Genomic DNA, 27,876 nt, shown 5'->3' with positions numbered 1-27,876 from the left:
CTAAGAGAACTGGTCGTAATCCGACGCCTGTCGTGTGATTGATGGCGTTAATTAACTCCTTGAGTACTGCGACACAAGCATGGACGGCTTAACTGACTCCCAGAGCCACTTAAATACGGACCACTGAAACACTCGCAACACGTTTGGGAATACACCACCTGACCGGTCTCTAGTCGCTGCTATTCTGGCTGTGTGCGGTTGTATGGTCTCTGCCAATCCGAGACTTTTAGGCTTCGAGAAGTGCTCAGTCGCGGGCTTTACACAACAGCACCTACCGTGCCAAGTGAAGACGTCAGAGAAGCTTGGACTGCCTGGGATTTTGTGTTGTTTCAAGTCAAGTAAGAAGGGCATAAATACCCTTGCTGCTACAATTACCTGTATTGCTCTCGGTGGAGGCTGAATGCTAGTGTCATGACGCGCAATCATTTATAATGCATCTCCTTAGAGAAGACATCTGCGGGGTGTAAACGCGTTTTATTTAGCGTTGTGGAAGATGGGACTTGCTTGAGGCAAATACTGAGCTCTTAAAGTGCTTGTCGCCATGGAAGATTTGAATTTCGTAAATTTTGTTGGTTACAAAACAAAGCGGAAAGATTGCTATCTTCAATTTTCTTTTCCCCCGTTCTGATTATTCAACGCCGTTCATTTTAATTTGTATCTTTCCAAAACTTTCCACAGACCTGTAAGTGAAGTGATGAAGACTGCCAACAAAGTCTCCCTTACAATGGTGAGAGCTTTTGAATGAGTACTTTATTTTTTGGGCTCCTTATAGTTATTTCCGCCAGCATAATCTGAAACTCCGACCATATAACTCATAAACACGCGAAATGAAGGGACGTTGCTTACAACACTATACTCTCTGATACATACTGATCAGCCAGCCGTTCCAAAGAAGCTGACAGTCGTGCATAACAGAGATAATGGTGTTCACTCACTTTGGGGCTCTTCTTTCTTCTCGCCTTCTGATGTAATAAAACACAAAAAGATAAATATCAACTAGGCGACCTCTTATAAAACCTTGGGGCAGGAGAAGTTGGGAAGATGGACAAATGCGGAATTAATTTACTATATCCACAAAATCGACGCCTCGAACAAATGAAGGAGTACGCTCTTAATCATGTCTTTGCATAGTTGCGTGATTGTTTCGCTGGCGCACGTAGACGTTGTTCTCGCCGTGTTCTTGTAAAACATATCTTATGAGCCCTGCTACGTGGATGTGCCGGTGAGGAATATAGGATAGAAGAGGCGCTTCGTACACGTCAGACAGCAACTTCGCTGGCTCGCGTTTGTCCCTTCTGCACCACCGAGCCACAAAAGACCAACTCACACGAAGCACTCAAAGTTGGCAAACATACGCGAGGTCATCGTGAAATTTTAAAACGATAGATATTATACCTTTAGTGGGCGCCCAGAAGCAGTCCACCATAGTGCTGATGTATTTGATAAACTGAGCCACCTTATCTATAGGTGGATAAAATCTCCGACATTTCAGCTTTTGTGTCTAAAATGTACTACTCCCTAGTCAGGCCAGAGCCTTGCCTTTTGTTTCATACAGGGGCAAATGCTACAATGCCTGGGTTGCGAAATTACAGTCCTCCTTTTACTTAGCCGTCTTGCTTGGGACACTGATGTTCGATTTTGTTTTTTAAATGCTTACCAGTGTTATCCACTGAAACTGGCAGATAGCAGCTTACTTTCTTGTTTATTAGCAGTAAATGTATCTCCGAAATATTCCCAGCAAACACGTGCGGAGTCTTTGCAAAACACGCAACTAATCCCTATCCCACCTAGTTCCTCAAAACGCTGCTATGGAACCTTTACCTCCAGGCACACCATGCTCTGAGCTCTTTTAATGTTCGAGCTTTCCTTCAGAGCTGAATGTATCTGCATTGCTTGAATTCAGGGCTTTTCAATAATTTCTGCATTAGGACCCTAGTGCAGGGAATTTATGTACGCGTATTGTTAATGTACTACCTCATGAAACACGGCAAAGGAAAGCTTGTCCTTATACTGCAAAAAGTAGTTTCCAACTCAGAGGCTACCGAAGAAATTTAAGTGCCGTATAATGCTTCCTGTCGGCTACTTTTCCATCATGTGATTAGCGTACTCCGGTGTTCCTCGCCATCCAAGTAGCTGCTGAGCTCCAACCCTGTTACTGTGTCATGAGGAGTTTATACCATAACTGCAATGCTATAGTGTGTTTCTATAGCTGCAATAGTTACAGTGCGTGATATAATGGGAGGATGACAAGAGTTCATTGAGCGCTTGTGGCATCATCCGCGTGGGCCAAGAGTAGTATTACTAGCAGAAAATATTCATTAAAGAAAAATAAATTGGGGGGTTAAGGGCGGGGTGGTTCTGGCCCTCAGTTCGTTGGACTGCGTTGGCTGAAGCCGCTTTTCGAGCTCTCGCAACCAACCTTTGGACCATGACGTCGGAGCTGGACAGGGCTACTCGCAACCTGTCCACTTTGGGTTCTCCTCACTATGGCTTGTTTTTCTTGACATGCCCGTACCATGCGATAATGGCCGCACAACGCTGACTTAAATGAGAAAGAATCTGAGTTGATAGCATGTAGTCTAGTTGAGTTCTTGTAGGACTGGGTTGTAACTGCCTGAGATTAACCCGGCCCTGTGATAGCTGCATCCACTTGACCCCTGCGAGCTTCTTAAACTCATCTGGCCATCTATCTGCCTGCCACTGCTACGCTTTTTTTTCCCCTTGGAATCCAATTTGTTACCCTTAGCGACCATCGCTTATCCTGTATTCGTGCTGCCCATTCCCATTTCTTCTTGATTTCCACTAGAATGTCATTATCTCGATTTATTAAGCAGTTTTAAAATCTATAAATTTGCATGCCGATTCTATGTGTGTTGTGGCGTTTCGACAAGGGTCTTATCTTCGTCCGGGCGGCGTCATCATCAATAGCGGTGGTTTAAATATGCTTTCGCTTCCGAAGAAGAAAAGCCAGTGAGAAGACAGGGAGGTGGGTGGGAGAGAAAAACGCAGGGCAAGGAGTAAAAGAATGTTTCCTAGGAATACATTTCTGAGTCTGGAACCGGTGCTCCCGTGTCCTGAAAAAGAGAATAAAAAGCGGCAGCTGCAGGAAAAACTACAATGCGAGGTGGGAACAAACTTCTGCCTAGGATCGAAAGCTTCCGCCATATACATCAATATATTCAACAAGTTATGCATTATTAATATTTATGTTGTTATCGCAAGACACTTGCATGTTTAAGACTCCGATCGACAAGATTTATTACACCCATTGTAAGTTCGTCTCTCCTCCTTCGCTATTTCCTGTCCCAACTGGCTCCAATTCTAGCTTCAATAATGAAATTGGGGGCGTATTTAAGCTTATGACGTGACAGGGTTAACGGCTTCCGTCCGCGGCTCTCCTGTGGATGTTTGTCTGCGGACGTGCACGTTGCCAAACCGCCAGTACCTTAATTTGGGCCTCTATTATCTCCAAAAACGCTTTAGGCAGTGCTCGTAAACAACTATATTACGTGAACGACCGCTGTACATACTTGCTCCACTTAACGAAGCCATAAGCGCGCCTGAATCGGAATGCAATGGTCCCAGAGGATTCGATTGCCCTCAGCCTCCTATCTGAATTGAGAAGCTCGAGTTGGCAGCGCCTGCAACTCGACCAAGTCACATGGTCTCATGACGTCGCACAGACCTACGACTAATCAGAGCCTGGCAATGTCATTTCCAGCAGCCACTTGGCGGAGGTATTGCCCATGATTTTTCGCTCACAAAGCCGACGGACTCTCATGAGAACGGGACTTTTAAAGCTGTCCCTTTAAAGAGGCCAACTTGTTAAGTATTGAGCAACAATTAAGCCATAACAACAAAGCCCACTCTGCATAGGATGCATTTTCCACTACAAAATTCTTAATGCCCAGAAATTCTGGACCGACACATATTTCCAAAGTGCCGCATGGTTTTTCTGAACGCATTGTTCTTCTCATATCGTAGGACTTCACAATAAGAGTCGATATACCCGCAGATTTTCCCTTGAGAAGCTTGCATTTTTCTGTTTGTTCGTTTTATTTATTTTTTTTTTTTGTCAAAACCGTGCCCCATTGATTTCCTGTGGCCGTTTTAATTACCCGGCACGAGCTCAGGACAAACTTTAAAAGCAAGATTTTCCCGTGCATCCGAAGGTATGGCCCTTCCGAACAATTTATAAAATCATAATATCCTAAATCAGATTAATTAAAATATAACATAGTTGACACACAAATAAAACCGACTTTTATGACCGCTGTACTTGTTTGCACTCATACTCAAGAAATAAAAAATCTGACGGGACGTACGCGACCAATATCACTTTGACAGTGCCTATATAAGTTATATCCTGTGCAAGGGAGGGGGAATTCGCAGAGTAAAAATTAGCCTATAAGCTCCTTTTCTTTTTTTTTTTTCTGTCAGTTTTAATCTTGCAGCCAACATTTCAAAGGACGGGTGCAGCAGCGTCTTTCCCGTTTCTTTTTTCTGGCTTCCTTTACCACTGGCACATCAGCGTTCAGAGCACGAGTACCTTAAGTCGTTGTACGCAGATCACGACCAGTGACCGCAATATATGAAGACGTTAGCACCTTTGTACACGATCTTCTCGGCACAGTCAAGGGCGCCCGAGGTGGTAAACAAGTCATTTACCAGACGCACGTTCGGATTTTGTTTTATGCCACTCGTATTATTCATGCGTTCATTGCTTGGATGAGAAGGCATGCAACTGGATAAACGGGTGAACATCCGTGTCCATTTTTTGCATACTTACGAATGCTAGTCTTCCTATTCGTAAGCGACATGACTCCATCTGTGCCCATCCAGAGGCTAGCGCACATATAGAAAGTGCCGTCGGTCGCAGCAAAAGAAAGTATTCGTGATCTATCCTGCTCTAAGAACATCTACTTTTGTTTAGATCCTTTTCCTCTGCTGCTTTTACAAAAGAAAACTCTAGCGCGTCTGCGAAAGCTATATTCTGCGTAGCGCAAAAGTATGGAGCTCACTCTATTGGCATAAAAATTAAATGGCTGTAGAAGACAGAATAGAAGCTGTTTCTTCAATTCAGGATCTTTAGGAGGAGAATAAAGCTATACTTCTCTCCGCCACCCAGTAATTTCAATAGAGCTTGTCTTCGTGTGGGTCATCGCAAGTGCTTCGAAAGTAACACTTCGTAGAGGACTACAGAATTTGCTTTTCAGCTAGTTCAACTCTCGGCTAAATACTAAACAAATCAATAAACACTAACAAATTTCTGCCGGCCATTAACATGCAGAGGAGCTATTTTCTGCTCTTTTTATAACTATCTGTAACCTTCCTCCGAATAACAGCCTCGTCATGTATCTATACTGGCTATATCATGCGATCTCAAAAGTCAATCTAATGAAGAGGAACCTATGCTTACTAACAGTTGGACACTTGAGTTAGAGCTGTTATTCGTTACTTTTGTCGTCTTCGTTTGTTGCAGCTTCGTAGTAGTTAGGCTTCCGGCTAGCGATCATTCAACTAATTTCTCCAAATCATTAGGTGAAAAGTCTTCGGAGCTCCTAGAATTTACTAAGCGCTTCTTTCTTCCCTCTGAATGCGACTTCATGGACACCTCGCGTTATCGGAGAAAGGCATCTTGGCTTCTGGTCGACGAATGCTCTCATATAGCGCCAAAGGCGCCATCACTGTTGAATACCTCGGAGCAGACATTATACACTCAGAACCTCGACCTGTCGCTCCGGCGTGCTTAGACGCCATGAGAGAGCCAACTACATTTCTCTTATTGTACCTCGCCTGTGTATTGCTTCAAGGTGCCAGACGACGTGTTTAGGCGTCCTAATACGGGGACCGCTAACCCCACGACGAAGGAAAAAGAAGACAAGCAGCTTACCATCGTGAATGGTACAGACTAGCACAAATCATTCTTTGCATGCCTTCCAAAACGTCAGCCGTCGTGGATGGCAGCTTTCTACATTTCGAATGGGATTTTACACGCTTTCCCTGAGCCCGCTGAAGACATCTGCTTATTAAGCGCACTGAACATCATTGATCAAGATACTGCATTCCTGATGCAGCTGATGTATGTGCCATACTTTAATGTTACCACTTGCTGCATACTTCGAGGAAAATATATCTGACTGATTTTCTTTGAATGTGTGAGAAACAGCTGCGAATTGGTTTACATCATGTGTTGCCACTTAACCTTCCTCCGTAAGTTGGAATCAAAGCTAAGTTCTAATCCAGGCCGGTTCCGGCACATCGCTCGCAGTCAAGTAGCCACATGTACTCACCGATCAATTTGCAACAAGTTCGAGAAAAACCGTCATGCAATCAGGAATGGTCGGTCGCGCTAATATGAAACCCACTGAAAGTTCAGGCAAGCGCAGAAACGAAATGAACGAACAAAAACATGGCCATCTCAAACTGACCTTTATTGAGGGTGTTTAGGAGTACTCTGGAGACAAAAACCTCGGGAGACAAAAACCTCGCGATACAAAAAAGAAAGAATCACGAAGACGCTCGACAATCATTCGTTTGACTCAATTCCGGTATATATTTCAACAACTTACATGATTCTTTGCGGTTATAGTGATAGCTGAAATGGGCAAATGAAGAGTAAGTTCATCTTGCACCGCTGTTAGAAAGCTAGATGGAGGTTCTATATGTGCTGCGTCCCACGAGTTGCGGAGAAATCTGGTTCACGGTTAGATACGCATGTTAGCAGTAAGTAGCAGCTCCGCTCATATAAATGCTTCTATATTGCGTGGTCTTTTGCAGCCGATGAAAAATTCTACAGCAATGAGCGGAATAAACATATGCGCATAGGCTAGTACTATTTCCTTTTAATTAAAGGGTGCTAGTACCCTCCTTTCGGAAAAAGAATTTACTGGTGGCATCGACGCCGACTGTTCGAAGCCTTGCATCCTCAAAACATCACGAGCGCGCCTCTGGCAGGTGGTACGTGGCCGTTGACATGGCCTCACTCTAATTGGTCAGAGGGTTATGTGACGTCACGAGATCAGATGGCACGGTCCAGCTGGAAGGAACTGCCAACTTGGGCAGCTGCTTTGATATGGAAAGGGGAGATGGGAAACAGAACACACCGTTAGCCTTGCACCTAGAGTCAGACGCCCTACTCCTAGGCGATGCGCATGCGCACTGCTGCCGAAAGAGGGAGAAGCAGCGATGCGAAAAGGGTAATAGGCGGTGCCCCTGAAAAAGGAGAGGGAGGAGTGAAGGGCGGAATGACCGCGTTGATGCACGGATGCGTGGACACACTCCGACTCACCATGCAGAAGAACCTGGGCAGCAAAATGCACTGGTTCTGAGCAATAAATTATACGAAAGCGGACGTTAATATATAAACACAGAACACAAAATGTAATTATGCTGTAAAAAAAGTAACGCTCACACATATAGGTCGTGTAAATCGTATTAATCATCTGTGGTGTTTGGTTTTCTTATTTCTTATTCATCTGCAGTTCTTTTTTTATTTCTTACCTTCTTTAAGCTGGCGTGTGCTTGGCTGCTACCCTGGTGCGCATCGAGCCTGAACAGCTCTGACACAGAGAGGGTTTTAGCACAGCTGAAAATGCTTTACGAATGTGGGAAGGGACCTGCTTCTCAAGTTGGCGAGAATGGCACAGGTAAGTTTCTCTTTGACGTAAAAGCACTAGAACTTATCTGGATCGGAATTAGCTCATACCGCTGAAAAAAGAAGCCCCTAAGAAGGGGTATCAGTTTTACTATTTACCAGCTCGTGTCTTTTAAGCCTGTACCCAGTAAAAATTTCAAAGCATAACTTTAGACGTGTAAAAACTGTTACCTAAACTAAAACAGAAGTTAGGAAAATTCAAGTTTGTTTGTAATAAAAATGAAATAATAAAATTTTGGGATTTTACGACGAGTAATCAGCAAAGCAATTTCTGCCGAAGAATGTATTGTTTATTTTTGAGCACCTAAATGCTGACAGGAGAGTATTTATACGGATCACTAACGAAAAGAACAGTCATTATTTTGATATAGTCTTCTCACCCGGAACCTTCCCGAAGTCAAAGAATACCAATACCTCGGTGTAATACTAACGGATAACCTCACCTGGAATCTCGCCTCTGGATAATTCCAAAATTTAGCCAAATGTAGCGTGAAGCAATCCACCATACATGAAGCCGCGTGTGCTTTTTTGTAGGTGTAACTCGAACTCGAGAAGCATCCCGAATTCCGATAAGCCAGAAAGCAAATAAAAATAAAGTGCGGTTACATCGGGAGTTCAAAAAGCTCTGGTAAAAGTAAAAGATTTTGTGGGGCCTTGTGGCGCCGTATTCAGAAACGGGAAGCGAAGGGGTCACTATAGAGGCAAACAAAGTCGCCCTATTGTTTTCGCTTCCAGGTCATATTTACTCAATTTGAAACGTATCTTCAAACTAAAACAAAAACTGGTATTAGCTCGAAAAGCTCATTTTGATATTGGTTAAGCGAAGCAGCATGCAAGATTTTATTAAGATGGATTAATTTAAAAGGCGAGACTTGCGCAGTGCTTCCCATCGTCTATGAAGTGACCTCGTCAAAGTAAATAAAGCGAGAAGCTTGGGATACTAAGGGCTCACAAGTGGCGGAGGTGCCACTTGTGAGCCACTGCTCGAACAAATGTCTTTATTCCAGCCACATTCTGGAACGCTACGCGTGATCTTGCGAACGCCGATTAATGATGACGATGGTGCGTATGTACAGGTGAAAGAGGTGAAAGTTCTGGCACCGCGCTCACAATATGTTTTCAATAAAACTCCACACTATCCCTCGAGAAATGCATGGCCGAAGATGACGGATGTGTTATAAAAATTTTTCCTCTTCTCAAAAACGCTTGAGCAGTAAAATTAGGCAAAGAAAGAATTGTTGCGCAATAAAAAACACTTAAAAGCTGTTTTTAGAAAGCCTGTGGTATAAAATTATCTGTACTCAATTTGTGGGTGCTAAAGTTTTCAAGATGCTTCGGGAAAAATAAGCAAAAAGCAGGAATTTTCCGAATTAATTAGAAAGGTTTTAGCTACGGCGTGGAACGGCAGTGCATAGGTTTTTCTGTATTTTTGCTTTCTCATACGCAGAAAAAAATGTGAAGCTCTGAAACATGACCACAATTTTTTTATTTCCTATAAAAAGTCTTTCAGAACTTAAATATTGCCGAAGAACTTTACCTCGGTGTCTCTTTGCCGAACCCACTAGGTGGATGTGACTGGAGATTCGATGGGTGGCACTGCTGGCCTCCGACACCACCTGAAGCTACGGCTTGGTTGCCATGTCCGGATCACCTGCCTGGGCAAGTGAATTTCTCCGGTAAGAGCCTTTTATCTTCTAGACCTAAATCGAACGCAAAAAAAAAAAAATCGTAGTCAATTTTTTGCATGTGGCCCTTTATTTAGACTCCAACGGATAACTCTTTCGGGTATGGAAAATGCTCAGGTTCGCGTCATTGGCGGGAATTCTTCGAAAGAATCGTGTTTGTTATGGATGATATGCTTACCAACCGTCTCGCTATAACACTTCAGAAATTCGACGTATGATCCAATAATGTCACTACTTTCCACAGCACTGCTCTTTCAGTTATACGGAACTAGATGTGCCACATTTTGTGCTACACCAAGTATCTGAAAAGTTTTATCTCTGTGTAAGACCTGATACTCAGCGCAAATTTATATGACAATGATGGCTTTAATTAAAAGAAAAATAATTTCCACGTTCTCTGTAAGCGTTGATCAGAGTTTAGATGTTAGGCAAGGAGCAAATAGTGGCAAAGACAAAATTACACTTTAAAATCTTGACAATTTTCACAAGGCTATATGATCTGGAAAGTATCCCAGTGTTTTTTGAACAGCTGCTAGGCAAACATATTTATATTTATACAAGAGTCAAATATTACTGCACAACGATTTCTAAAGCACATCGAAATCTAGCCAGTGACGGTCGGAACTCAGGATTGCCCGAATAGCCTAAACAAACCACTTTTCTTGCGTGAGGAATTATTGACCCATCACGTGCCCTCATTTACGTTTGTTGATTTCAGGTGTGAAAGCCTAAGTACATTGAAGTCAACATGAGTGATAATGTTTTTTTCTTTTAGCTGAGTCCAACAAAGTCTGCTTAGAAATATCCCTACGCAGTATCTTTTAGGCAAATATAAGTGGACTTTCTTGGTAATTTCCTATGGGAGCACCGACCCTTCATTCCGAAATATTAGATTCGTTTTATTCCAGGCTGGCGCGCAGCATCACGCGTTCTTGTCCTTTATGCGTGAACTTTAATGAGAGCTGTGATGTAAACCCAATGTTCAATACTGAACGGCACAAACGGGCACTCGCTTTTGGCATAATGCAGAAGAAACACGATTGGCTCAACCCCTGCAAGCATTTCATGCTCATAATGCTATAAAATGTGCCTTCAGAAACCAAATGTGAGTACTCCATATTGTGACTCGCTATAAAATTTCATCCTGCTTTCCACGCTGAGAATCCCATTCCGTTTTCTCTGAACAGCGACATCAAAGTACCACTGCCTAATGAATGGCTCTTGGGAGGGCGAAACAGGAGACTACGCTGCTTGTGCCAGCTCACAGTATTTGGTAAGCGGCTTTAGATGCACTTTTCGCTAATAGATATCAGGTATGTTTCGCAGTACTTCGTTTGTTATTTGGCTGCGCTCGCATGCAACACTCGTCACACAACGCATTTATCACAAAGACAAACGCACACAAAGTACTTGTCTTCGGAGCTTGCATCGCGACCCCACAAATATCGGTGCACTAGTTACCTCAAAAACACGTAAAATTTTGCTTCTTGCATTATGTACCCAGTCCCTGTAAAACTGCACATATAAATACCCGGCACAGCAGATTTCAGCGAAGGTAATTAGCATTTTCTTTTGCGCCACAATGTTCATTGTAACTATGTTCCTTGTTCCTGTGCACTTAAGGCATGGCGTCGTACTACATGCCGACGTTTCGCATTTATGTGGTTGTCGCTACGTTTCCACCACCGCACAAGTGTGAAACGTGCGTAAAGTGCCTCAACTGTATATATGTGAGAAACGGAAGCCTGTTCTCAGTAATTATTGTGAATTACTTTCTATGATTCACTTCAAAATGTTGGTCATATTTTTGGCTTGTCCGTATGAGTGCGTTGTCAAGCAACAGACAGCGTAAGAGTAGATGCGGTATATAATGATATGCATATACTGCAGTGCCCTTGAAACAACTATCTCTCTGTAAGAGCAGACTTTTCTCTTTGTAAGACCCTTTACTTTGTGGGCAGCGGAAAAAAATCGGGCGCCCAATCTGTTTATTTTTTTATAACTTTCTGGTTTTCCCAGAATTCCAGGCTGGACCTCCTGAACAAAATAGCCGAAGACATCGGTGACGACGTTCCCTGGGACGAAAGTTCGCAAAGCGGAGAGGAAGCTGTCAGGGAAGGCAAAACAGACCGCTTCAAGGACTGCATCGAGCACGTCTTACTCAAGCCACCTCCACATTCAGGTAAAGATTGCGGTGCCACCTTTTGTCCAAAGAATTCTAAGGTTGTGCCCGCAAACGGATTGCATATATCACTGTCCTTTCCTACAGTTTCTAACGCATCCATCTGCCCCGGGACATGGGATGGATGGAGCTGCTGGAATGACACCCTGCCGGGAAGTACGGCATACGCCCCTTGCCCGCAGTTCGTGGCCGGATTTGTATCTTACAGTATGTTCTTTCGTTCATTGCCTTTTCTTAGCAGTGCGCGAGATGACGATATGCGAAAGTACAGACTTGCAAGGATAAATTTCACTGGAGGTAGAAAACAGCTTTACGGAGTTTACGAACTATGCCATAGTTCAACGTTTCGTTTGTTTGTTTATTGTTTGTTTGTTTGTTTGTTTGTTTGTTTGTTTGTTTGTTTGTTTGTTTGTTTGTTTGTTTGTTTGTTTGTTTGTTTGTTTGTTTGTTTGTTTGTTTGTTTGTTTGTTTGTTTGTTTGTTTGTTTTTCACCTTAATGAAACAGTCCCTTGCCCTTGCAATACAGTACGATTATATGCAAACGCAATATGCCGAGAGCATTTCAGGCCTAAAGCTGATCGATAGAGTTCAAGCACTTCGTAAGTGCCCCGAATTTTCTTTCATGAATGCCTTTGGCGGATTTTGTATATTAAGTTCAGCTCTTTACTTCTCTATATTCTGCCTTGTATTCTAACCAGGATGTTCCTCCTATTACGGTGTTTTATTTCTAAATAAACGCCCCACAAATTTTTTCTCGTGATCTCGTCTCGTGGTTGACGCTGCTGATGTGCGGTCATCAAGCTCTTCCAAATGTGAAAGAGAGAGAGAGAGAGATAGAGATAGAGAGAGAGAGAGAGAGAGAAAATGTATTCTTATGCACTTTTTCTGTATTATGAAGGTAAAATATAGATAATCAACAAAAATCAATGAACAATTCTCCCATGAAGTATGATATGACGCCTTCACGTATTCCTCAGTGATTAGCAGAACGGGTGATGAGCATTTTAAACATGGCAATCATACATAGATTTTATGCAAGATGAAAGTGGCTGAACAAAGCTCATTGTGTTGCCGGGCTCAGTGTACGAACACTAAAGACATTGGGAAATCGAAATTTGAGAACTCTAGCTTCAGCTCTTGAGCATAAACGCTCCATGCTAAAATGTTAGTCGGTTGAGCATGAGACTGTTATAAGGGCGCAAATAATAATCTGTGAAAAGAATGGCGCATAGACTACAAGCGCAATCTTAGTTTTCTCCTAAATGTTTGAACGTTAGAAGTATTAGCCGATCGCGTTTAAATGATGGTGCCGAAACGCAAGGTGTTTCTGTACAGTAGGATGTCAGTGCATGTCAAAGAACCCCAGAAGATAGAAGTTAACCGGAGCCCTAAACAACGGCGTCCACCATATCCAGCTCGCATTTGGATTTTAAACCACGTAAACCAAAGCAAAATTGTAATTTAGCAGACGAAGTTTAATGGTGTATGAACTATAAACCAGCACAAAAAGTTTTCACGAGCCTTACTGTCGTGCGTGCAGTCTTATTACAAGTATAATTCGTGAACCAAGTAAAAATTCACTTAGGCGTTCTCGCTAGTCTCTGATATCGCTGAACAATTATATGTTTCAATATTACACTACACATTGTGCCTGGGGACTACACTCGCAATACTTATAAATCATTTGCTGCAAACATTGTACATACAAAAATAAAATGTATTTATAAAGAGAGCGCAAACAGATCGCTAACCGCCTTACAAAACCTTTTTTTTTTTTTTTGTACTTAGGACAGGCTCACAAGGTGTGCACATCCAATGGAACCTGGTTTCGTCATCCAATCACCGGAAATGTCTGGTCCAACTACACGGCTTGCGTCGACACCCACGATCTACAAGTTTGTACAAAAAGCCGTTATTTTCATTCAGAAACTCCTATAATTGAGGGCTGCAACTATTCCTTCAACTTCATTGGTCCTACGAAAAGAAAAAAATTTGGAAATGCTCTTTTGTTGTCCGAACAAGCCAACAGTTTGCTTTTCAATTGCATTCAAAATACTTCTGACCGACCTGCGTTGACAAACCCATGCCCAACGCTTTGTTGACGGTTGCTATTCGAATAGCACCATGCAGTAATTAAACGCTAGCAGCGCTGGCTTTTTGCATAGTTAACGATTAAGCTTGCAACGGCTTTCTCCCATGCACAAGCCTTTCAACTAAATTCAGTGGTGGCAGTTAGAGCGAGTTGAACCTTTCCATAGTCGCAGTAAGATATTTACGCGTGTAACAGCATGCAGTATGTTAGTGCGAGTTGATCAATAATGAGTACTCGCGCCGAAACACAGGTTTAACAAGCATAACCACCATTATTTTTCAGTACCGAAACTTGGTGAACTCACTTTACGTGGCTGGGTACGCAGTATCGCTGGTGGCTCTCATTTCATCCCTCTTCATATTTTTTCATTACAGGTCAGTTGTTTCGATTTATTTGCCGGGATGTAAGCGCCGTGACAAACAAGAATTCCAGAACATGCAAAGGGATGATTGTGTATATAGTGCCCCAAATTTGTTCGTAAAAGGCACTTCATAATGCAAACAATGATGTAATTTGAAATATTGTATGAGTCTTCAACAATTATTAAATGTAAAGCATTTAAAGCTTTAGGCAAAAAAAGCGTGAAAAATGTCTGCTGAATATCTATGAAAAGCGTTTGCTGATTTCGACACGAAAGATAATTTCAACGATTAATTTACTTCCCCGGAAAACTTCTGTACTACGTTTGCTGCAAGCCAAACAGTTTAGACAGTGGTTTCGATGTTGACAATTTTAAGGCATATCTTGGCAATTATTACACGTTGTTATTTTCAGTCTTTTGTTCTGGGCTTTTCGCAGTTAGGTGTAGTTTGATCATCCAGGTATCTGATTATAAGCCGCTTTGTCGCTTTGTCATCCCTTCAGAAGCATGGCAGGGAAAGGCAGTAGGTGACCAGACACGCGTGCCGACAGTACCTTTTTATTCCTGCACACTTGTTAACGCTTATAAGTCATTCTCAGTAAAATGTCCTTATTTCTTCTTTCTTGCAGATCACTGCGGTGCAAGCGGATCACCATACATAAAAACTTGTTTGCATCTTTTGTCATTAGCAACCTTTGCTGGATATTGTGGTACGTCCAAGTCGTTGCAGGAACCCACGTAATCGAACACAATCCGGTGAGGGAGGATTGGGGAAACTTTGTTATGGCTTCACTAAGCCACATTCTAAAATCTGAGACTATAGGAAGCAATCATTTGTCACACTCCCTCACAGGTGTGGTGCCAGGTGTTGCACGTGTTGACGCAGTACTTTCTGCTGTGCAACTACTTGTGGATGTTTTGCGAAGGCCTGTACCTGCACACGCTACTAGTGCTGGCCTTCATCGCCGAAGAGAAGATCCTAAAATGGTTCCTGCTCATCGGTTGGGGTGAGCGTTTTCAGCTCATCGTTCGCTGCAACTCAGAGCATGATGAGTGGGTGGGATGTGGATAATGGCTAGGAAAGAATAACGGCCTCAACTTACTGCTGTTTGTTGCTGTTAAATAATAAGGCTTAAATCAAGGCACCCTTTATTAAAGCGTTGGCCCGTAATCAAGGAGCCATTACCCTTCCTGGTCTTTGTCTTCTTTCTGCCATTCCCGGTCTCTGTCATATCGCGGCGTCACCCAAGCTTCAAAACTCTGCTGTACAAAGCATAGTGGAACAATGGTGGGAAAGGAAACAAAACAATAAGCCTGTGTACCTAGTGTCCTGCAGCAGACTTCAACTGTCACAAAAAAAAAAAACATTTTGTACGATGCGTGTATGACGCGTACTTGACATGCAGCCGAAATTCGGGGTCCCATGCCACAAAAAATAACTCAAATCTTGAGCAGGTACATATACCGGCGTTACGCTTTATTTTCTGCCGATGTCGACGGATGAATATCTAATGCCTCATTATGTCAAAGCCCATTTGTTTCCCTCGAAGTCTAAAATAAACGACACACTGTGTTCTACTAGCTATATTCAATTATAAGTGGTGTAGCTCTGATGAAAAATGGAAGATGCATAAATAAAGCGAAAACACGCATAAGTCATAGGAAGCATATTAGGCACTTTCTGGCAATATGATTTGTTAGAGACAACTTGAGATACTTTTTCCTGTCATGGCATCTGCCTGGAATATCCTTCCGCGTCAGGTTTTCAGTGCAAAATCGGGAGAGGTGCTGTCAACATTTCTTTGTGCATATTTAAAATAGAATTACATGTTAGTCGGTGCCCTTCACTGGATTAAGTTTCACTGCCCCAGCTTTGCCAAAGTATGATGTTTGTATTTTATATTATTACATTATTATTTCTTATTGATTCACACCAGAGAAATCTCCACGCTTTCGGCGGTGTCACTGGATGCTGGTTTCCTTCGCAGTTAAATCATAACGAGCCCGTCATTTACATGTATATATGCTTGCTGCCTAGCATGATAATAGTTTCCAGGCTGGCTACATTGGCGTAATGCTGGCTGAGCGCCACCAGTTATAAAACTCAAGTTGTTCAGTAAATATTGTTAATGTGGTTTTCTGTTCAATTATGATCCCAACTTTGACCACACTCTTCTTTTTTCCATGAAAGCGATGTGTTTATGGGTACCATAGTACTCACTTAACGGTGTCTCGTTCATAAGCACTAAGTTAGCATTTTGCATTCTCACTTGCACAGGGAGGGAGCCATGCATGTGTATTTATTCAAACAGAAGGCGTTTTTTCTGCAGGTTTTCCCTTAGCTCCTACCATTAGTTATGCAGTCGTTCGAGGCTTGGATCCTGATGCATCAACAATGTGAGAATCAACACATATTTTATGTATTCTTTTTTTTTTCATATTTCATAGAAATTGAGGCCTACGAATTATCCAGGCCGAATAATGCTTTAAGTTCAGATACTACGTTTCAAAAACCATTTAAAGCAAAGGCTCCATTTTTCTCTTGCCACACCTCAAGATCATTTGGCTACGAACATTTGACCTTGAACTCTTGCGCTGTGGAGCAAACATTGTCGTCTTCGTTTTCCAAGGCCGTTTACCCGCGTAAGCTACCTACTGCGCATGCGCCATTATCATCTGAGCCTGGTCATAGCTTCGCCGCAAAGCCAATGCCGCAACTGGGTTTCAAACTCGCGCCGAAACCTACAGGCCAGCTTCTCTTGGCCCAGGCACGACCGCATATTCTATCGCCGCAGCCGATCACGCCTCGTGTAAAAATGTAGCACACTCCCGCGCTTATGCAGCAAACATCTTAGTCTTCATTAATTTCAAGCTGCAACACATTCTCGCGCTGTGCAGTGAACGTCGTCGTCTTTGTGAAGTTTCATCGGAATCGTTCCTTAATTTAAAAGAGGTAAATACGCCATGCACACACGTCGTCGGGGTGAATACAAGCGAGGTCCGCGAGCATAATTTTTGGCGAATCTATCAAGCGGCGTGGCGTAGAGGAAGGCGCTTTTGCTAAAAACAGATCGCAACCGTGCCAGACAGACTGCCGAGCCCATCGATCAACGAAAATCAAGACTAGCCATTTGCCGGGAAGCAAGCAAATGTCGAAACCGGAGCTGCGAATACGACTGCAGCAGATGGCTTACTCTCGTGAAACTTGGTTCAAGAATAGCTGAACCGCTGCTATTTTTATCCACGGTCTTTAAGCTTATCTCAGGCGGGACACTTTGGCATTCAGATAGAACTATATGCATGGGCAAGACTGCCTATATAGAAAAACTTGCCTCTGGCAGGTGCAGTACCTATAATTTGACTGTCAATAGCTGTCATGTTTGGAAGTGGTCGGATTCATTCTTGAATAAAACCATTTCTACAGCCCGGTACGCCTTTCACAAACTCATCAGCACAAAACATCAGCTCGTTACAAGCCAGCGTTGTGTAGTCATATTCTCTCTTAAAAACAGAAAACACCCAACGCTCTCATCAGGCAGACTGCTCTTTACGAGTCCGAATATGTTCCTTAAAGCTTACAAAGAAGGAGAACGAAAATTTTCTATTTTATTTTTAAGTAAATTTATTCGTTTCTTATAAATAACCGTGTGCCCTGTTTTTTTACCGCCCTTGTCCTGGTCCGCCATGGATGTGCTGAATAGTACTAAGACAGTGTGCAAGACCCTCCCTTCAGATGATTGGCTGGAATGTAAGCTCGTGCTTTTTTTTTTTTTTGGTTAAAACCACAGGAAAGCCAGCCAATTCAAAAACAGTCATATGTACACTTGGGACCATAAAAGTACGGTGAACGCTTCAGCAATTTAGTCATTTTCTTACCTTGATTAGCGAAACTTCCCTTGCGTAAACGGTATTTACTGAAGTTTTAACAATTGTTGTTGGAGCATTCGATAATAATAAAAAGCTTTCATGATTCATCTACGTAAACGCAATGGGAGGTAAACGTCCAAACCATGTTTGGTGTTATCGTGGCCTCAGGGATAAAGTGACACGCTGCCCGCTAGAAAATACCACACGAGGTTTTTTTACAGAGCTCGTAAGTATCAAAAGGCGTTAGAAGCTCAGTGACATAAAGATCACCATGTTTTCTTGGTCTACATACTAAACGTACAGAATGACTAGGAATCATCCCTGCCGGCACTCGTCACAACACAATAGTGGCCACAAGTATTTCCAGCTAGGATATGAAGAGAGAAAGCGTTTTTGTCTCTACGTTGATGACTCAGAGCGTTCAACCTTCCAAGCTGGTTGAGAGAGTAAGCGATGATCAGCTAGAAAAATGAATGCTCCAACAGAAAAATGAATAGTAAGTTTACAAAGAGGGTAGCATTTTTGCTGGTGATTCTGCTATGCGGCACCTCATTTTAAATTACCAAAATCATTTCCAAGTTTTTGGCGCAATCGTTTGACTGATATCTAACTCTTTCTTTAGGTGCTGGGTTGAGCACGACATCTGGTACACCTATATACTTAGCGTTCCTGTTTTCCTTTCCATCCTGGTAAGATTTCTCTACTATAACACTCGTTGAAATCATATTTGCCTATGCGAAAACTCTAAGTGGGATATATAAGGTAAAACAATTTACCGACTGACTGACCTTCAGCATTCGTAACTAACCCAAATTGCCGCATTGCATGTATTTTACCGCTTCTTTCTCTGAGAACAAATACAGAAGTTTCTGCCAGAATCAGATAGAATCTTACAAAATTAGCAGAATTTGTGCTTACTTCATTTAGAGTGGCATGGTTAGCAGCTTGGTTAGAGCGGAATGGTTAGCAGTCTCTAAGGGCATTGAAGGTAGTCGAACAAGGTACACAGCTGGCGTTAAATTCGACAAAGACAGTTAAAATCAACCTCAGATATTTTTTAAGTCGATATTTATTGCCTCAGGGCATCAGTAGGATAAGAGATGAAGGATGAATGAATGATTAAATGAATGAAAAAAGGTTTGCTGATTTTATGAAGTCCAGAAGTGAGCGATGATGAGGTCCCTGCGTCCAATTGACGTATGAGGCAGGATTGGTTGCTGAAAGGCCAGCTATGCTCAGGTGCCGGATTTGTGTTGGCTTGAGTGCTGGGCAGCCCCACAGCAAGTGGTGGATGTCGGTCTCGGCATCTTCGTACATCAGTATGGATTTATGCCCATGAAAACAATGGCACCTAATACTTTACCACCATGAACATCTTCGTACATCAGTATAGATTTATGCCCATGAAAACAACAGCACCTAATACTGTACTATCATGAACATCTTCGTACATCAGTATAGATTTATACCCATGAAAACAATAGCACCTAATACTGTACTATCATGAAGTAAACGCGGAATCAAACAGCGGCAACCATAATCGCGGATAAAGCGCTTTAGAGTCATTAAGACTTCAACTGACTTGTGCTCACGCCACACGACAATTTTAATGGCATTCCCACCAAATTACATTTCTCCAAGCACTGTTGCACGAGCTGTGCCATTTGCAAGTGATGGAAATTCCGACGGATAAAAACTGAAACTCAATATGTTGCGAAAATGATTGCGCTGCGAACGAAAACAGCTTTTGAATTCATATTCACGTCTTGCATGCCTCGTAATCTATTGATCACTACTATTCATTACGAAGTTGAGCGACTCCATCAGCCGGCGTCTGTTGATGGAATGGTACGGAAGGTGTGCGTCGGCGGCCATGTGCAAAAAGCGCACGAGCTGGCCAGGTTCAACAACGTACACTTTGCAGACTATAAAGCTAGCTTCAAAAGCAGCCCAATAGGCAGTGTCTATAGTGCCATCCGAGGGCTCATTTATATATAGAGCTTTCGAGTGTCGCCCGACGACGTAGCATACTACAGTCCCATCGGTCTTGGCAGATGGCTTGCTCAGTGTAATGTTAAACGGTACGTTGAAAAATATGCGACCTCAGCCATGTCATGAAAGTAGACGACAAATTCGCAAGGCTTGCCAGACCGGACGCAGCGAGTTTACCGTGCTGCCCGCGAGAGTTACAGACTACGGCCGTGCTCTGTTCGTAGAATTTCCTCATAGTAAAATAAAGATATGATAATTTCGGTGACACCTTAGCAGCGGAGCTAGAGCACGATTCCGAATGAGCAGCGGCACACCGGCGGCAGCTGCCACGGAGATGTGAGCAGAAACTTGATTGTGCCGCGGTTATCACTCCTACCAGAAATTCGTTCCAGGTCAGTGATGCTCAGTATGAAGATTATTTTAGACATTCCTTTATCTTATTAAGGGGTCAAAATATTTCAGCAAGCTTTTTGACGCTGGCGGCAGGAGGTCATATAAAACTTCAGTTCTATATGTAACCTCCTTGCGCTGGCGCAGCGGGCCTGCATGCGGCAGGCAGGGCAGGTGGGCCCACGCGCCACAGTTTCTACGGGCTTGACGGGTAGAGAGGGTGTCAGCTTTGTGCAATTCCATTTGCCGTGTTCGACATAATTTAATAATTAACTACAAAATTGTACGCGCACAGTAGTATTATAATGTCTGTGGCACTAATGTAGCTTATTTTGGGATATATTCTCACCAAGTATCTGGTGTCGAGATAAGACACTTCTTCGGTGATCACAGGGCAATGAGTTCCTTAAATTCATTCGATGCCAAATGTCCTTTTCATCGAATGTCATTATATTTTCTCGTGTGGAAGCAAACAAATGTCATTCGATAGAAATGGTGTTAAATTCACCGTGTGGCAGGAGTATTAGATTAAAGCTGCAATTAGCAACAAATCCTCTCCGACCTCATCCGCATTTGGAAATTAACGGTTAGTTTCCCGAATGATACTCGATTTACATGCGCTAACAAATAAAAGTGTAGTGAGCTCGCATATTCTTAAACATATTCTTCGTTCTTCCTTCTTAGTAGAACTGATGCATTTTGATGTATGTGGGAAAGCGCGACTAAAGGGCATTGGTTTCGGGAATCGCTTCCCTGCCTTCTTGAAATATTCCTAGAAAGAGCGCATAATTGAACAAAGGGGGCTTCAGCCTGTCAGATTTGTCACGTGCACTTCACAACTGACTTGTCTCTAACGAGAATGCCATATGTTGATTTGTGATATTTTGTTGCTTTCCACAGCTAAGCTTTGCGTTCCTGGTGAACATCGTACGAGTCTTGGTCACCAAGTTACGAGCTGTAGATTCTCCAGACAGTGAAAGCATAAGGTGAGCGGAAATAACACATCGACCTTTGAAAACAACTCTCTGATCTGAAGGTCAAGTTAATACGCAAAAGTTGTGACAAAAGCAAACTAATGAGTTGTTCCTCAATCTCCATGAAAAGAATCTCTAACTTAGCTGCGTTTGGCACAGAGCATGCTATTGGTGAATGCAATGAAGGTGACCCGAACATTTGCGTGGCTTTACCATTGTTATTCTGTGGGCGATGAAATCAGGCTGCAAGGTTATAGTGAGATAGATGTCCCCGCTCAGTAATCGACAAAGTACCACTACTGCCTTAAATTGTATGTAAGGAGCGTTACCAGCGACTTGCTACTTGAAGCTGCCAGTACTCCTATGCGGCGTGTCTGTCTTTTCGTCAGAAAAGCCGCGCGAGCAACGCTCATTCTGCTGCCCCTGCTTGGCCTGCACTACGTGGTGACGCCCTTCAGACCAGAGAGGGACCGCATCTTTTTGGTGTACGAGGTGTTCTCTGCTCTCGTCACTTCCCTGCAGGTGACCATTTTTCCTTCCCTTTGTTGTCGCGTGAACTCTGTGCATATGCAGGCAGGCGACCGTGAAGCGCGTGAGGAGGATGCCTGTACTCCCCGCCTAACGCGAATGACAGGACTATACTGGGTCGGAAAAATCACATTTAAAGCTGTCTTATGCCCAAAGAGACTCTCTGGTGTGGCTGCACGTCAAGTGCTATAGCCGTCCACTGCGGGGTTTTTCCAAATGCAGTAGCAGATAAACATAGTCACGAGTCAATGGCTTGACAAATCACAAGCACGTGTGTTGGGTGATTCTCAGCACGTTCTATTCTAGCTTGACAAGAATCTGAACGGAGCAGGTTCGCACCATGCGTACTGCTTGACGATCGAAGTGAACTACAAAAAAAATAATCACGTTTATCTATTCTCACCATAGCTAATACTGAGAAATACGTCTCAGTGTTGGCACACGGCCACGGCTGCCTCGTGTCCGGCGCAGCAGTGTGCCTTAACTACCTGCTGCGCACTGAAAGCGAGGTCATGCGATTTAATCACAAACCCCAATACCGTACAAAGTGGAATTTGACACGCAAGAAAGTTATTTTTCAAAGCAAAATCATCAATAAAAGTAAGTACGAGGCAAATCTGCCTTTACGTTGCTTATACCGGGTGTCCAAGCTAACTTTAGCCCCCAGGGGTTGCAAAATAAAACATTTCAGGTAGGCCGGAACAACCTTTTGCATACAGCTGGCAGCCATCAGGAACACCACAGGCAAGTTTTTATTATGCAACCAACTAATTAGGTATTTAGAATTTTTCAGATTCACTAAGTATTGTCTTTAGACAATAAATGTGATTTGCAAAGTTGGATAGATCCTTCTGACACCGGCATTTCATATGTTTCTGATAAAGAAAGCCTCACGTGTACCTTTTTTCCAAGCTCTAAAAAAAGCCTGCGAAATACACAAATATCCCGTGACTGGCGCATTCGCGCGCCACGATTGTGCTGCTCTCAACCATGGTTTGAATGACCGAAATCAGCTGCGGCCCTAGCCATCACCACCGATGACCGATAAAGTAACAGCCAATGAAGCTGCGCGTACGGGCTTGGGTAAAGTGGCGAGTGGACACCACGTGACTCGACTCAGATCCGCGCTCACACCTTCATTGGCTGGTACTTTATCGGCCATCCGCCTGTCCTGACGTAGGCTGCTGGGGTGCGCAGGCCTTGTCAAAATCTCGGTGGTGACGCCCTAGCCTGCAGCGACAGGCCGACAAGTCTGCGGTGGTTTCTTCGTCCGTTTCAGGCAGTCGGCGCACATGATGGTCGCAGCGAGCTCACCACGCTCGCCGCTACCATTGCCAGCGTATCAGCCTACCGCTGGAACTGGGCGGTCGAGTTACAGCCGCAGCTAATTTTGTTTACTCAAACCACGATTGAGAGAACCATAATCGGGGCGCAAGCAGGCGTTAGTCACATGATATTTTTTTTTTTAATATTTCGTGGGCTTTCTTTTGAGCTTCGAAAAAAATATACACGTGAGGCTTTCTTTATCGGAAAAAAATGGAAGGGGGGTTTCAGAAGGTGCTCTCCAACTTTGCGAATCATATTTATTATCCAAATGCAATTATTGGAACATTAGAAAAATTATTTCAATTACTAATCAGTTAATTGCAAAATAAAAAAATCCTGTGGTGCGCCAAATGGGCAGCAGGTGTGTATGTTTTTTCTGGCCCACATAAAATGTTTATTTTTTTAACCCTTGGCTGAAGTGAGCTTGGACACCCTGTATACGACTCCTTTTATGAGTTTCAAAATTATTGCACTTACAAAGAGCCCCGTTTTGATTATCAACTGAATTGCGCCCACTGAAATACTGACCATCATTGAATAAATGTTTTTTTCTTCACCAGTAAAAATCTAACAGTTTCCTCAGCTTGCACTCCCCTTCGTTTCCTTAAATTGATACATAAGAAAACTTTATTTGCTGTTTTATTTTATTTTAGTTTACTTTATTCTATCTAGGGTCTCTGCGTCGCCCTCCTCTTTTGTTTCTTCAACGGAGAGGTAAGTGAGCACAATATATCACTAATCAAATACCACAATTGCTAGCAGTACGAGATATTTAGCCTGTCAGTGTCAATTCTTCTTTGCAAATTCGAAAAAAAAAATCAGTACGATTTGATCACTTTCATTGTGCGTAAATCTCACCTTGCTTTGTTTCGGGTTTTGTGTAACGTTACTTCACGTTTTGCTAAACGTGGCACTCACTGTCCGATACACAAGAATAGAACGATACATCTCTAATGTGCTGTCAAAATATTTAATCATTGTGTATCATTATTGTTTCTTTCTTGGCGCAAGCTCTAGCAATAGACGATTTACGCATTCGCGCTGCAATTAAGACTCGTTCAGCAAACTAACAGTTTATTCCGTACAGTGAAGAAATCGTCAGGTTGGAAAGAGAATTATCGGTGTCGTTATTTCACGCGGCGACTTCCTTCTTTTCTTGCTCATCTGGCACTGAGCCTGGAGACTAAGCAGACGCGTAAGCTTCCTTCTTTGGGTTTTAGGTCTAACAGTCTAGTAGAAAACGAGTGTGCTTGAAGCATATTCTTCAAGGTCGCTATTGCTGACGTGAATTCCTAACGAGTTCTTGCTCTTTTCTCTCCAACAGGTTCTGGCGGCCCTTCGCAAAACCCTTTCTCAGTCTCCGTGCATAAGAAATCAATGGCGAAGGTTGTCTTACGCTAGCACAAGCATAAGTGTGAGTTGCCTCCTGAAAACACCTAAAATGGTTTCGAGTGCGCCTGTGACTTGAAAGAGTTTTTCCTGGGCTGGAGCGGAGTTCATTTATTTTTTATTTTTTTTGCACTCTGCTCGTAGCTATAAAAGGCTACTTAGAATATTTGTTGTTTTTGTTTTTGTTAGCCGTACGTATGTGCGGCATTCATAAAGTTCGTATTGCCATCAATCTCTAAAGTGAGCACATGAAAGGCATCATGAGCCTACATTTAGTGGAACATGAAAACGTACGTTGTTTTATGCAGTACCGCACAATTCCGTTGCAGCATCAAGCCAAAAATCGAGGCATTCATCCGAAAGTGGGAAGCATTCCCAACTATTCGCTTTCTGTATTTGAAGGACCGGCATTCAAAAAACGTCCTCACCGAGCTATAATGGCGGTGCATAGCGACAATGCCGCAGCCTGTACGAATGTAATAAAATGGTGGAGGCTATTTTATCTCGGTCAAGCAAGCCCTCATGGCAAAACCGGAATGGCTGACCGTGGCTCAACAGTGAACCTGACATTGCTGTAAGAGAGCGGAGGCTCTGGGGGTGGCTGACCAGCAGACTGCTATCGAATAAATACTGGACGACAGCTGGCCCATGTCGAAGGTTGCTGCCCACTCTGAAATGCTTCCGTCTACTTGCAAATGGCGATTACACAAGCGGCATTCTCAGAATGCAAAACATTGCCCTGTTGTCCATATTCCCTTCACCAGTATCAAGTGAATTGTTCCTCTTCCCTCCGACTGAGAACCACCGCACGCGAAGCATTTTTAGGACGCCGAGGAAGGAATTGTTCATGTCGAGCTTTTTCCGCCACTTTAAGTGTGAGGAGGCCTGTAGCAGATGTTTACAGCGGCTCGTTCATAAGTGGTAGAAGGGCATGGCATTGGGTAGTAAATATTGTATAAATTTTAAACTGCACTCGAAACTCACTTCTTTATCTGCGTTCCTTCATGACAGTAATACGAACGTCTCTCGTACGTTTGTAGAAATGACTGTGCCTGTCATGATTAAAAAGCTTGTTTCGCATCCTTGATGGGGCTGGGACATATCATTTTCTTCTTTAGGCCCTGCCTAGTTTCTGTAGTAATTACCTCAGGCACTTCAATCCCCTCTGGCCACAAGCAACTGTGGTCATCGTTTTTATAGCGCCGTATAAGAAATCCGAGCAATATTTCGCAAGAACAGCTAATAATTACTTTGTTTTCTATAATGAGGTAGCATAAGGAACTGTTAATGCCCTTTATGTAGTTAGTTCTTCCGGTCTAGTGATGTCGCCTCCTTACAGCCTATGAGTTACTTGTACGATCAACGAGGATCTTTTTTCTCTCCATGAGGCTTATAGTGTTCCCGCATTTAAACTTGAACATATATGCAGAGTATTGGTCAAAAGTCCTGAAACCAAAGGTTTTTCTTCTCAGTCGCAAAATGAAGTGTCATTATAGACTAAAGGGCCGTGAAATGCTGCGAGGCAGTTTATAGGTGTTATAAGAAATAATTCCCTAGCATTTAAATGTCTTTTTGATTTTAATGATGGTGTGATGACGGCTCCATTTTGTGGCTGAGAAGAAAATCCATTGGCTTCAGAACATTTGACCAAGACTGTAAATGTTTGACGTGCTCGTTACACACCGCACACTTGGAACGAACCGTACCGAAAACGAAAGGTGGTTTCATTTTCACAGTCAACCCCTCTCTACGTTCAGTGCACACCTTTCTTGGCAGGTGAGGGCAGCAGGCAGGGAAAGAATATTATAAGCTGGAAATCTTTCCGTTGAAACTTTCGCACCGACAAGTTTCCATATTGCACATAAGGCCGGTATGCAAGCGACGGTGTAAACGAAGTGTTCGCCATGGCGAACACTTCATAAGCCGTTCATTAGTGGTGCGAAGTAAACAAGTTGGATCCACAATAGTTTACAGCCACGCGTGGCGGCAATGTTTGCTCAGCCTGTTCCTAAAATGACATTGTTGTAACACAGATAAGTAAAATTAAACCTTCATTTCGCTTAAGCATTTGATACACCTTCGCTGAAGTAACAGCTAAACAACCTGAGGCAGGATTCCAAATCATTCGCATGGCTCCAATCACTAAAATATGCCGGCAATGCTCGTTTTTCTTTTTATTTTTGTCGTTGCACATATGCCAGCACTGCTTATATTGTTCATCTTCTTTTAACATCGTCATTCTTCCATCATCCTATAAAGGACGATGCTGTCGAGAACCACACCTAGAGATCGGTGAAACCCTAAATTGGCTATCTGCGTCGTCAGTACAATACATAGCTGGCTGCGCGGAACTCCGCCGAAATTATGTTGAGAAAATGTGTCCGGAAGAACCAATAACATAGGTTCATTCTTGTGGAGCTTTGTTTTCGCTCCAGTTTAGTTCCTTTGGACGAAGCAACAAGACTGAAATATTTCATGAAGTTGTTAGACCCTCTCGGTGCTTTTCAAAAGCCGTACTTATGCAACAGCTCATAAAAGTTAGTTCCACGAGTGCTTTATAACAAACAGAATAATGAAGGAAACTAGTTGCAATATACTTCTGTAATTTATTTCTCATACCTAATGCGTTTCTGTAAAAAAAAAAAAAAAAAAACTCAAATGTCATGAGCGTTGCGTGAACAAAGAACACAGATATAATCAAAATTCCTATGTCCTTACGTCTAAATTTATGCGGACTTTCGAGCCTGTCATGTACAGGCATGTGTATTCTCTCTCTCTAGCTACACACTCTGGCATAAACTAAAAAGCAGGAGAAACGTTGCAGAATGCAGCCACGTTCGAAGCCGAATACCTCACAGCTTGCGCTCTCATCAAAAGACGAGGTCATGCTTATCACACATAGAGTCATAAATTTCGGCGCCAGTTTCATGCATTGTTCTGGGTGTGTATCATCATAGCTATAGATGTGGCGGTGGCTTGCGAGAGAAAACCCACAGTAGAGAGAATGGCTGAAAAATGCAGTTCACACTGCGTGTGCACGCGTTCAGGTTTAACTACAGCTTCGTGAAATTAGTTATAAGTAAAAATTATCATAGGCCTTTGTGCGGGTATGCTCACGTTTCCACGGTAGCAAAGACACATTAAAGCCGAGATCAATTTCACTTCAAATTTTATCGCTATATTATTCAAATCCATCGCGAAATGCTCGCTGTAGCTTACGAAAAATACAGTCCTTGGTGAAAGTGGCGTCTCCTGTATTTAAACGCGGTACCCTTGCTATACCAGCACGCTTCAATTTGTAATCAGTGTCCCTTAACGTAGGACAAATTTCATTACAGATTATCGTTTTCTTCTGCAGTTTCTGTCAAGACGAGCATCTGACGGCCGGAAACTTCCCGTGTCGCCCAACCCTGTTCAGCAGTCCCTGCTGTGA

General features: G+C 43.0%; 1 protein-coding gene across 1 annotated transcript; it reads left to right on the top strand.

Annotated features, from left to right (window-relative positions):
• Nucleotides 1–694: 694 nt before the first annotated feature.
• On the top strand, nt 695–27,876 carry LOC146199651 (calcitonin gene-related peptide type 1 receptor-like). Its single transcript, XM_084592795.1, has 17 exons — nt 695–727; nt 7,514–7,649; nt 9,223–9,333; nt 10,530–10,615; nt 11,362–11,524; nt 11,612–11,731; nt 13,313–13,419; nt 13,899–13,990; nt 14,607–14,733; nt 14,831–14,984; nt 16,308–16,374; nt 18,467–18,533; nt 21,127–21,212; nt 21,590–21,722; nt 23,727–23,768; nt 24,379–24,468; nt 27,802–27,876. Exons 1-17 carry the CDS (start codon nt 695–697, stop codon nt 27,874–27,876), a joined length of 1,689 nt encoding a protein of 562 aa, XP_084448921.1.

This window comes from Amblyomma maculatum, chromosome 2 (assembly GCF_055883805.1).
Source record: "Amblyomma maculatum isolate TAMU_Amacu chromosome 2, ASM5588380v1, whole genome shotgun sequence".
Classification (NCBI taxonomy): domain Eukaryota; kingdom Metazoa; phylum Arthropoda; class Arachnida; order Ixodida; family Ixodidae; genus Amblyomma; species Amblyomma maculatum.
This window is presented reverse-complemented; position numbering and strand designations above follow the sequence as displayed.

What these genes read in the sequence shown, in the direction of transcription:
- LOC146199651 (XM_084592795.1), top strand. Translation starts at nt 695, where the DNA reads ATGAAGACTGCCAACAAAGTCTCCCTTACAATG. An exon ending in AGTTGGCGAGAATGGCACAG is followed by an intron (nt 7,650 to 9,222) that starts GTAAGTTTCTCT and finishes CGAACCCACTAG; the next exon opens with GTGGATGTGACTGGAGATTC. An exon ending in GATCCTGATGCATCAACAAT is followed by an intron (nt 16,375 to 18,466) that starts GTGAGAATCAAC and finishes CTCTTTCTTTAG; the next exon opens with GTGCTGGGTTGAGCACGACA.